This window comes from Wyeomyia smithii, chromosome 2 (genome assembly GCF_029784165.1).
Source record: "Wyeomyia smithii strain HCP4-BCI-WySm-NY-G18 chromosome 2, ASM2978416v1, whole genome shotgun sequence".
Classification (NCBI taxonomy): domain Eukaryota; kingdom Metazoa; phylum Arthropoda; class Insecta; order Diptera; family Culicidae; genus Wyeomyia; species Wyeomyia smithii.
The window spans coordinates 246,931,541-246,944,014 of record NC_073695.1 but is presented as its reverse complement, the minus strand read 5'-3'; the positions used below and the strand labels follow the sequence as shown (position 1 = coordinate 246,944,014).

General features: G+C 37.2%; 2 protein-coding genes across 2 annotated transcripts; one reads left to right on the top strand and one right to left on the bottom strand.

The window, feature by feature from the left end:
* The first annotated feature begins 4,776 nt into the window (after positions 1-4,776).
* On the top strand, positions 4,777-6,184 carry LOC129723995 (mitochondrial tRNA-specific 2-thiouridylase 1). Its single transcript, XM_055678550.1, has 3 exons — positions 4,777-4,966; positions 5,023-5,188; positions 5,251-6,184. Exons 1-3 carry the CDS (start codon positions 4,891-4,893, stop codon positions 6,143-6,145), a joined length of 1,137 nt encoding a protein of 378 aa, XP_055534525.1. The 5' UTR covers positions 4,777-4,890; the 3' UTR covers positions 6,146-6,184.
* Positions 6,185-6,336: 152 nt separating this feature from the next.
* LOC129723994 (transmembrane protein 165) lies at positions 6,337-12,455 on the bottom strand. The gene is made up of 5 exons (XM_055678549.1): positions 11,942-12,455; positions 10,747-11,151; positions 9,241-9,693; positions 7,095-7,383; positions 6,337-7,028 (listed from the first exon to the last, which is right to left on the bottom strand). The coding sequence occupies exons 1-5, from the start codon at positions 12,113-12,115 to the stop codon at positions 6,937-6,939; spliced, it is 1,413 nt and encodes a 470-aa protein (XP_055534524.1). The 5' UTR covers positions 12,116-12,455; the 3' UTR covers positions 6,337-6,936.
* Positions 12,456-12,474: the final 19 nt, after the last annotated feature.

Genomic DNA, 12,474 nt, shown 5'->3' with positions numbered 1-12,474 from the left:
TCAATGTTATAGTGTTTTTTGAGTAGCTAAGGATCTTAGTTAAGTTTAAAAACCAGGTTGATTATTTTGGCTTGGGGAGAGTTTCACAATTCACGATAGGGTGGACCATGTTTCATGTATGAGGGAAAACCAGTATATTTTTACATATGCCCTCATGGCCGCAAATATCATACTCCCTCAATGTCATAGTGTTTTTTGAGTAGCCTAGGATCTTAGTTAAGTTTTAAAAATAGTTTGATTAAATTTGGGTTGGGGAGAGTTTCACAATTTACGATAGGGTGGACCATGTTTGATGTATGAGGGAAAACCAGTATATTTTCACATATGCCCTCATGGCCGCAAATATCATACTCCCTCAATGTCATAGTGTTTTTTGAGTAGCCTAGGATCTTAGTTAAGTTTTAAAAATAGTTTGATTAAATTTGGGTTGGGGAGAGTTTCACAATTCACGATAGGGTGGACCATGTTTTATGTATGAGGGAAAACCAGTATATTTCCACATATGCCCTCATGGTCGCAAATATCATACTCCCTCAATGTCATAGTGTTTTTTGAGTAGCTTAGGATCTTAGTTAAGTTTAAAAACCAGTTTGATTATTTTGGCTTGGGGAGAGTTTCACAATTCACGATAGGGTGGACCATGTTTCATGTATGAGGGAAAACCAGTATATTTCCACATATACCCTCATGGTCGCAAATATCATACTCCCTCAATGTCATAGTGTTTTTTGAGTAGCTAAGGATCTTAGTTAAGTTTTAAAAATAGTTTGATTAAATTTGGGTTGGGGAGAGTTTCACAATTCACGATAGGGTGGACCATGTTTGATGTATGAGGGAAAACCAGTATATTTTCACATATGCCCTCATGGTCGCAAATATCATACTCCCTCAATGTTATAGTGTTTTTTGAGTAGCTTAGGATCTTAGTTAAGTTTAAAAACCAGTTTGATTATTTTGGCTTGGGGAGAGTTTCACAATTCACGATAGGGTGGACCATGTTTCATGTATGAGGGAAAACCAGTATATTTTTACATATGCCCTCATGGCCGCAAATATCATACTCCCTCAATGTCATAGTGTTTTTTGAGTAGCCTAGGATCTTAGTTAAGTTTTAAAATTAGTTTGATTAAATTTGGGTTGGGGAGAGTTTCACAATTCACGATAGGGTGGACCATGTTTGATGTATGAGGGAAAACCAGTATATTTTTACATATGCCCTCATGGCCGCAAATATCATACTCCCTCAATGTCATAGTGTTTTTTGAGTAGCCTAGGATCTTAGTTAAGTTTTAAAAATAGTTTGATTGAATTTGGGTTGGGGAGAGTTTCACAATTCACGATAGGGTGGACCATGTTTGATGTATGAGGGAAAACCAGTATATTTTCACATATGCCCTCATGGCCGCAAATATCATACTCCCTCAATGTTATAGTGTTTTTTGAGTAGCTTAGGATCTTAGTTAAGTTTAAAAACCAGTTTGATTATTTTGGCTTGGGGAGAGTTTCACAATTCACGATAGGGTGGACCATGTTTCATGTATGAGGGAAAACCAGTATATTTTTACATATGCCCTCATGGCCGCAAATATCATACTCCCTCAATGTCATAGTGTTTTTTGAGTAGCCCAGGATCTTAGTTAAGTTTTAAAAATAGTTTGATTAAATTTGGGTTGGGGAGAGTTTCACAATTCACGATACGGTGGACCATGTTTGATGTATGAGGGAAAACCAGTATATTTTCACATATGCCCCCATGGCCGCAAATATCATACTCCCTCAATGTTATAGTGTTTTTTGAGTAGCTAAGGATCTTAGTTAAGTTTAAAAACCAGTTTGATTATTTTGGCTTGGGGAGAGTTTCACAATTCACGATAGGGTGGACCATGTTTCATGTATGAGGGAAAACCAGTATATTTTTACATATGCCCTCATGGCCGCAAATATCATACCCCCTCAATGTCATAGTGTTTTTTGAGTAGCCTAGGATCTTAGTTAAGTTTTAAAAATAGTTTGATTAAATTTGGGTTGGGGAGAGTTTCACAATTTACGATAGGGTGGACCATGTTTGATGTATGAGGGAAAACCAGTATATTTTCACATATGCCCTCATGGCCGCAAATATCATACTCCCTCAATGTCATAGTGTTTTTTGAGTAGCTTAGGATCTTAGTTAAGTTTAAAAACCAGTTTGATTAAATTTGGCTTGGGGAGAGTTTCACAATTCACGATAGGGTGGACCATGTTTCATGTATGAGGGAAAACCAGTATATTTTCACATATGCCCTCATGGTCGTAAATATCATACTCCCTCAATGTCATAGTGTTGTTTGAGTAGCTAAGGATCTGAGTTAAGTTTAAAAACCAGTTTGATTGAATTTGGCTTGGGGAGCGTTTCACAATTCACGATAGGGTGGACCATGTTTGATGTATGAGGGAAAACCAGTATATTTTCACATATGCCCTCATGGTCGTAAATATCATACTCCCTCAATGTCATAGTGTTTTTTGAGTAGCCTAGGATCTTAGTTAAGTTTTAAAAATAGTTTGATTAAATTTGGGTTGGGGAGAGTTTCACAATTCACGATAGGGTGGACCATGTTTGATGTATGAGGGAAAACCAGTATATTTTTACATACGCCCTCATGGTCGCAAATATCATACTCCCTCAATGTCATAGTGTTTTTTGAGTAGCCTAGGATCTTAGTTAAGTTTTAAAATTAGTTTGATTAAATTTGGGTTGGGGAGAGTTTCACAATTCACGATAGGGTGGACCATGTTTGATGTATGAGGGAAAACCAGTATATTTTCACATATGCCCTCATGGTCGCAAATATCATACTCCCTCAATGTCATAGTGTTTTTTGAGTAGCCTACGATCTTAGTTAAGTTTTAAAAATGGTTTGATTAAATTTGGGTTGGGGAGAGTTTCACAATTCACGATAGGGTGGACCATGTTTCATGTATGAAGGAAAACCAGTATATTTTCACATATGCCCTCATGGTCGCAAATATCATACTCCCTCAATGTTATAGTGATTTTTGAGTAGCTTAGGATCTTAGTTAAGTTTAAAAACCAGTTTGATTATTTTGGCTTGGGGAGAGTTTCACAATTCACGGTAGGGTGGACCATGTTTCATGTATGAGGGAAAACCAGTATATTTTCACATATGCCCTCATGGTCGCAAATATCATACTCCCTCAATGTCATAGTGTTTTTTGAGTAGCCTAGGATCTTAGTTAAGTTTTAAAAATAGTTTGATTAAATTTGGGTTGGGGAGAGTTCCACAATTCACGATAGGGTGGACCATGTTTCATGTATGAGGGAAAACCAGTATATTTCCACATATGCCCTCATGGCCGCAAATATCATACTCCCTCAATGTCATAGTGTTTTTTGAGTAGCTTAGGATCTTAGTTAAGTTTAAAAACCAGTTTGATTAAATTTGGCTTGGGGAGAGTTTCACAATTCACGATAGGGTGGACCATGTTTCATGTATGAGGGAAAACCAGTATATTTTCACATATACCCTCATGGTCGCAAATATCATACTCCCTCAATGTCATAGTGTTTTTTGAGTAGCTTAGGATCTTAGTTAAGTTTTAAAAATAGTTTGATTAAATTTGGGTTGGGGAGAGTTTCACAATTCACGATACGGTGGACCATGTTTCATGTATGAGGGAAAACCAGTATATTTTCACATATACCCTCATGGTCGCAAATATCATACTCCCTCAATGTCATAGTGTTTTTTGAGTAGCCTAGGATCTTAGTTAAGTTTTAAAAATAGTTTGATTAAATTTGGGTTGGGGAGAGTTTCACAATTCACGATAGGGTGGACCATGTTTGATGTATGAGGGAAAACCAGTATATTTCCACATATGCCCTCATGGCCGCAAATATCATACTCCCTCAATGTCATAGTGTTTTTTGAGTAGCTTAGGATCTTAGTTAAGTTTAAAAACCAGTTTGATTAAATTTGGCTTGGGGAGAGTTTCACAATTCACGATAGGGTGGACCATGTTTCATGTATGAGGGAAAACCAGTATATTTTTACATATGCCCTCATGGCCGCAAATATCATACTCCCTCAATGTCATAGTGTTTTTTGAGTAGCCTAGGATCTTAGTTAAGTTTTAAAAATAGTTTGATTAAATTTTGGTTGGGGAGAGTTTCACAGTTCACGATAGGGTGGACCATGTTTGATGTATGAGGGAAAACCAGTATATTTTCACATATGCCCTCATGGCCGCAAATATCATACTCCCTCAATGTCATAGTGTTTTTTGAGTAGCCTAGGATCTTAGTTAAGTTTAAAAATAGTTTGATTAAATTTGGGTTGGGGAGAGTTCCACAATTTACGATAGGGTGGACCATGTTTGATGTATGAGGCAAAACCAGTATATTTTCACATATGCCCTCATGGCCGCAAATATCATACTCCTTCAATGTCATAGTGTTTTTTGAGTAGCCTAGGATCTTAGTTAAGTTTTAAAAATAGTTTGATTAAATTTGGGTTGGGGAAAGTTTCACAATTCACGATAGGGTGGACCATGTATAAAACTGTGGGGCAAGCCTTTTTATCTCGTATGTTTTTTGTTCCGGCCACTGGTTATTGTATGTGCTGCTTTCCGTTGAATTATTTCGCGAAACATTTCATTCAGGCGAAATATTTCATTTTTGGTAGGTAGAAATTGGGTAGGCGAATTCACCCAACTTCGATTCATTTGGATATCGAAAACTATCACTGCGGAAGACTATCGATACGGTATCAGCCAATGCTACATCGGCTGATTCTTTGATAGCAACAAACGCCACCCAACCCAAACCACCCCTTCTAGCAATGTTACGTATAATAGTCGTTTGCGCGTATTTTTTAAGAATAAACTATAATGTTCAGAAGAATTATTGTAGGAGTTTCCGGTGGTGTTGATAGCGCCGTGACGGCTTATTTACTTAAAGCTAGAGGTAAGAAAATTCAACTTGTAAGCCACATCCGATAGCTAAACAGTATCGCTTACCAGGTTATGATGTCCGCGGAGCGTTCATGAAAAATTGGGACCTGATTGACGAGTCCGGGTACTGTTCAGGAGAGCAAGACTGGTTGGACGCACAAAAGCTCTGCCGTCAGCTTCGAATTTCATTAGAGCAAATCAATTTTGTCAAAGATTATTGGTTGGAAGTTTTCGGGTAATTATTCGATTCTTTACCGATTTCACTTTATGAGTAAAGTAGAATTCACTCCTCTCTAGGAGTTTCCTCAAAGATTACGATAACGGTATCACTCCAAACCCGGATATATTGTGCAACCGGCATATTAAATTTAATTTGTTCTATAAATATGCACGCGAAAAACTGGGAGCCGATGCTATAGCAACCGGTCACTACGCTCGAAGCAACTTTGGCCCCTATTTAGAAAAGTATGATGATCAAGCGGATGTTCATTTACTGTCTGGCGTCGACGCAATAAAAGACCAAACTTTCTTCTTGTCGCAAATCAACTCAAAAGCTCTGAGCCGTACTATGTTTCCCATCGGAGGTATGACTAAGGCAGAAGTAAAACGCCTAGCGCACGAAATAGGATTGGGATGGTTTGCCAAAAAGAAGGAAAGCATGGGTATTTGTTTTGTAGGAAAACGAACTTTTCAGGATTTCATCGCTGAATACATTGCCGCAAAACCGGGTGATTTTGTGGACTTTGACACAGGCAAAATAATAGGAAAACATAAAGGAGTGCACAACTGGACTGTTGGTCAAAAAGCAAAAATCGCAGGGTGCTTGAAACCTTACTATATATTTCAGAAGGCAGTTGATACTAATACAATTTATGTAGTATCCGGCAGTGATCATCCGTTACTAAAGACTGAAATGGTGTACGTGGAGAATCCTGTATGGATCAACAAACCAGTTGAACTTGTTCAAAGGAGACTTTGGAAGTGTCATTTTAGGTTTCAGCACACGAAACCTTTAGTACCATGCGACATAGTCGAAGTTGACGAAAAAGGGGATAAACTTTTTGTAAAGTTGGGCAAGCCTCTTTACGCCATTACACCCGGCCAATACGCTGTTTTTTATAGCCAAGAGGAGTGCTTTGGTAGCGCGCGTATAGTCAAACCTGGTCCTTCAATAATTTACCAGCGGCAGTGACCAATACTTTATAAAATGTTATTAAACTTGTTAACTCAGCGTTGATCTGTTCTTGTAAGAGAATATATCACCTACCTATATCTTCTCCGCAGCAGTGCGATCCAAAAATTTCAACTTTGATTTTGCCACCGATATCAATTGGCTTAGAAAGCGGCAAGGCTGCCTTCGCCTATAGTAATGCAAATAAAACATGTTTTATAAACATATTTTTATTTTAAAGTCATACTTCACAGTTATTAGTTACACATTTAATTATACCTCACATTCCTAGATGATTTTTTGTTTAATTAGTCATGCGAAACTCAGCGAAATTGTTATTAGTTCATAAACCTAAATAACGGACCTCCACTGCCAACATGCTTTATGTTTAATCACATTCTTTGTTGTTTAATTTCATTACTATTATCAAGAGAGGATTGCAGCTACTCAAAAATTACTAGGCTTTTCGATTGAAATATTAAGCACTTAGTTCGATCATTTCACACTCATTAGCTGTAGAATACCGAATTCAAACAGACTATACTGTTGCTTTTTGAATATTTGCAACCCAAAACTCAAAGTAAAAAAAAAAACTGTGCTTCTATTTTAAATGTCCTTCTAATAAACCATAAGATTTGTGTTTCTCAATTGGATGGATTTAGAAAGCTATGCTGTTGATGATTTTAATACCTAATTTTACTATCTTTGCTTATAAAACATTTTTTTCTATTTTCTATCGTGTAAATACTTAAGAATTGGTCAAATCCCCGCCTAGGTAAATGTTTGCTTATTTATCACTGCAATCTATCAAACTATGGCGCAACTTTGACCGGTTCCTCTTCTGGACTGAAGAACAGTGCACTCACAGCGAATAACAGGAAAACAACACCACCGATGAGAGTAACTAAAACGAACGTAGAAAAAAATATGATTTATTACAACGCAACTTGTCGCATCACAAAAAAACTACCTGTTCTAACGGATATTTTCTGCGCAATCATGCGGCCACCAATCACGGCCAGTCCGGTGCAAATAGCATGCCCTATCACGCCGCCAATGATGACACCATACACATTTTCGCGGGCACTCAAGATAATCGTGGTCAACTGTGAACGGTCGCCCCACTCAGCCAGAAAGGTCATCGTGAATGCCTGCATTAAGATTCTTAACAATAGATTCCAAGCAGAACGTTGCTTATTCTTTCGTATCACACCGGTTTCAGCATCTTGGATTAGCGTAGCCGATGTCTCCTTTTCCAGCTGTAATGGCATCATGCAGCGTGTCAGAAATGTAGGGAAATAGATTATTAAAGTAACGTAGCGTAACGTAGCGTATGGTGTATATGGCGGTTACGGGAGGCTGTTTGAAATAGTAATGAAAGGCAAAAAGCAACAAAGAAGCAATTATTTTGGACAGAAATCAACGATCGAAAAGCGACTTTACAATTGAAAAACAAATGTGCTGAGAAAAGGCAGTGATTACGCAAAAGAAAACGTGGTTTCTTTTCAAACTGTCGAAAGAACATTTTTTGGAAAGAAAATACAAACTGTAAGAGTCAATTAACCTTCGCGAAAATGTATTTTCTGCGAATTGAATCAGTTTTTCACATTCACCTTTTTCTATGAATGAATTATGCTCATATCAAACAATTTTGCAATATTTTTTGGGCAACAGAATTCTATATTATTTCTTTTCAAACTGTCGAAAGAACATTTTTTGGAAAGAAAATACAAACTGTAAGAGTCAATTATCCTTCGCGAAAATGTATTTTCTGCGAATTGAATCAGTTTTTCAGATTCACCTTTTTCTATGAATGAATTATGCTCATATCAAACAATTTTGCAATATTTTTTGGGCAACAGAATTCTATATTATACTGATATGCTGATCATCCCTGACTTTTTCAAACAAAACCAAATTCTCAAATCATTATACTCCTTTACAGTTTACGATAAAGAAATAAATTCCACTCTGGAAATCAATTTGCTCTGAAATGTCGTACAGTTTTTTTCAACCCATTCTACAAATTTTTTATGGCCTTCATCAATTTTTTATCAATATGTTTGGACAGTTTCTATATATTTCGATTCGACATTCGAAAGATTATTAAATTCGACTACCCAGAAAGTTTTTGTTTTTTTTTTTCTTCCTGTTGATTTTTTTGGCATTAGCGCAACGCTCGTGATATAAGTACAAAAGTGTGTAATACTCTTCTAAAAAAATTGTGTATAACAAATTATTAAATTTAAACTTTCATTGAACTTTCAGTTATTAAAAATAGAAATGAAATCGAAATGTGTGTGCAGTTCTCAAGTAATTGAAAGATTTATACAGAATATTGAACAAGATTAGTATTGGGCAGGATACGCAAAACATCAAAAAGTATGGATATTCATATAGAGCTCGTATACAAACACCCAGTCGTAAAAATACTCACTTACATTAACGAGTAATGGAGAATACTGAGTTTACGATTGAATATTCGTATACGAGTTCCACATAAAGACTCCAATATGTTCGAGAGTAAAAATGACAAAATAGATTATAGATACAGGACAAAAATACGAGATGGATACTCGGTGCCAGGTGAACCACTCTAGTCCGAATAAAATAAAAAAAAAATATTTTACTATAAAACTCTATTGTATGATGACGAATTCTTATGGTATGTACACTATTTATTCCCATTAACGTGTGTCACATTATGAATATTAGAAAGGTTTAGATTTATGTACAAGTGAGATTTTGGCATTTTGGAAATTTCAAACTCCAAGTTCATTGCCGAATGAATGTAGTATTATCCAAATATGTTTACACACAGATATTAGCCACATTGTTCATAAGCAAAAAGCAAGAACGGTTCACGTGCAAAAACACTTCGATTTGAGGGAAGGTACTGCAATACAGGCAATTACAAATTTTGTCTAACAAAACAGTATGAATATGACAGATGTTAAAAATAAACGCGATAAATGAACAAACCTGTGAAATGATTAAAGTGATTGACCAAAATGAAACAAAATATCAACCTAAACAGAAATGCAGATGTACCTACAAATGCAATGAGTTAAAAACACGTGTGAGCCTACAGCGATAGTTCGATAGAGTTTGCTAACCCGTTTGCTTTGGCTGAGAGAACTGGTCGAGCCGGAGGTAAAATCACCTTCTTCGGTTAACCCATTGATCACTGTACCGTTGGCGGTGGTGCCAGCACCGACCGCACCGGTGGCCACGATTCCAGATCGTGCCCGCTGGCGTTGCTCGTACTGCTCGCCGATCGTTACGGCCAGACTCTTGGACGAGCCGCCCAGCTTACTTCTATTAATACTACTAATGCTATCAGTGAGATGATGATTCGATGCTTGCAATTGGGTTGCTGATGCGGACATGCGAATCGCTGGCAGAAAGTGCGCTTGAGGCAGATCACGGTGGAGCGAGTGGATCGATCCGTTCAAGGTATTTCCGCCGGCACGGTCGGGCGAGCTAAGTGCCTTGCTACTACTGTCGTTTTCATTCAGAGGGACCAGCTCGACTGTTTCCTTCCGATTACCGTTCATCGAGCGCATCAACTAAGGTGGGGCACGCATACAGACAGGCAGGAAATGTCCAGGAAGAATGTAGGGAAAAGAAAAATTCATATAGTTCGGTTTCGTACACAGTATAGAGTGGTGGTGAGGAGGTTTTAAAGGGAAAGTGGTTCAGCCCGGGTCGGTAGTTGAAAAGAGACGTTGTTAGCACAAATTAACATCCGATTCATAAAATGCTCTTAGTGATGTACAATGCATTAACAAAAAAATAAATTTTGGATCAACACTGAATAGCTTGGTTTCTATCCGTAACAATGAGGAAGACATTTATTTAATGTTTAGGGATAACAATGAAGGCTACTATAATACGTCTGAGCATAAACGGAATACATTTTCTTTCAATGGGTCAATGGAAGTGCCTAAAACACCAACAAAATTTTCGTTCATAATTAAAATTGTTAATTTCTAAAAGTTCAGGAATCTGTAGTAGAATTCCCTTTGAATTCCATGAATTAAAGATAAAGTGAGAAACATTTGTCTGCATGGTCTGTATTCACCATTATAAAACAATGTTATCTACCTTACCCCAAAATCGGGTGAAGATAAAGAAACCTCGTTACCACGTAGAGTTTTATTTTTGCCTCAATCTTAGTCATTTTATATATAGTATATATACCCACCATTAGTCATAATCATGCGGTTACTTTTATCTTCATTCGAATTACGATATCACGTAAAATGATTAGCAATGTTACGGACTGTTGATTGAAAATAGTTCTGTTGATACGATTTCAAGATAACAATACGTATCACAGGTATTCGATTGGTTATCGAATTAAATGCAGCAAGATGAGTTCAACCAAAAATAGTTATACTTCGAAGAAAATATAATTAATTATGCAAAGAAAAAAAGGTATTTACAATTAGAAATAAACACGCGAAGAAAGATTTTATACATGAGAATTATTGCAAATTAGGAAACTGATTAGTAACGAATGGAGTCAGCATAAATTGCGTATAGGTTTGTAAATACAGCAAAATACTAGAAACGAGAACCTTCGAAAACCCTTAACCATTGGAGAGCGATCGGCTTACCTCATCTTCGCGTTTTCTGAGATCAGACTGCACCTCTTCCAATTCTTCGGCTGCCTCAGTAGCAGACATGTAGTAGCCCTCCTTGAGCATTTTTAAACCAAACAGGGCAAACAGTGCTGTTGAGATATAGTACGTATACACCCGTGGAATGATGGTGGCGGCCATGCCAAACACGGCCGACAAAACTGTCATCAGGGCTAGCGCTGCAATCGCACCGCTGAACACGGTTAATCGAGGATGACGCATGGCCATAATAGCTGCGATGAAAAATGTTTTATCACCGAGCTCGGACACGATTATCACTGAGAAGGACGCAACAAATGCGTGCACGAAACCCACATCCGAATTGAAGAAGCCACCACTTTTCTTCTCCGTCGGGCTGCCACTGCTCTCCACATCCGCTTTCTGAAAAAAAAGAGGTGCGTGTTATGCAGACTGTTCAATTTCCGAAACATAAACGGTACTAATGGATGTTTTTTCGACTGAATGTATCAACTGCAACAAAATTCTAATTTCTAAAAACGATAATGTTTCAAACACCGACGTTATTTTTTACGTAATTTTAGATCTTTTCTATTTTCTAAGCGATATAGTTACGCTGATAACTACATTTTGCATTCCGCGCCGGTCGTAGTTTGTTATGTTGCTTTTCTTAAAATCTTCAAATGCAACACATTCGGTGCTCTCATTAAGGTCAGTGGTGTCTTCTTTGACTGTTATTTTTTAAGATACCTACTTGAACTTGACACGTAATGATTCGGTTGAAGAGTTACAAAAGAAAACTCAATCATTTATGTTTTATATGATTTTTTTTTTATATAATAGGTACATAAAATTAAATCTGTGTCTATAAGAATAGCCACGTATTATGACGTAGTTTTCCTTCCTCATTTCCAAGGTTACATCAACTATTCATAAAACTGTAATCAAAAGGAAAACCGCACGACCTGACAAAGTGTACCATCAAATATCTGAATACTGACAACGTAGGAGATATCATTGTTTCAACAGAACGTCCCTACATTATAATCATACAAAGCTCCTATACGCGTGAACGATACGAGCGTTAATGTTTTATCTAATCTGTGCATCTTCAAAGGTGCCGAGGTGACGCGAATAGTGACAAGTGATAATCAGTACAAACATGCGGTAGACACACGGTTGAGAAGGGGAAAGTAAATTTTACAATGCTTACATTAACCTCGGTTACCATTGAGATGTCCTCTTCGGGAAGTTTGTTCGCACCTACACCAGCCGTATCCAGTAGACAGAGAATCATCATGTAGAACAAACAAAAGTACGAGCAGTTGACCATCAACCGAACAATATTTCTTATCAGAAATTTGTTCATTATGCTTTTTCCAGACATAGTAAAGCTTGGACCTCCGACTTCTCTAAGATGAAATTAGAATAATACACCTTGTCCTGTTCGATTTTGACTTCAGTTTTCAGAATGCTTGAGTAAATATTTTGTCTACGTCAGTGTTCTTCAATATAATGTAGCAACTTCGCTGAAGCAACAAATATATTATCGATCTGCGATGTAGATGCTGTGTAAGTACATGAACAATTTGCACTAGATGATTGACTTGATATTCTAACACAGAAAACACTTTTACTACTGAACCAACGAGGCCACAATTTCAAGTCGCTAAGTCGCACATCGAACTCAAATCAGATTGATCGGATGGAAAGTGTGACGTTTCAAGCACTTATCGTTTTTCTGAC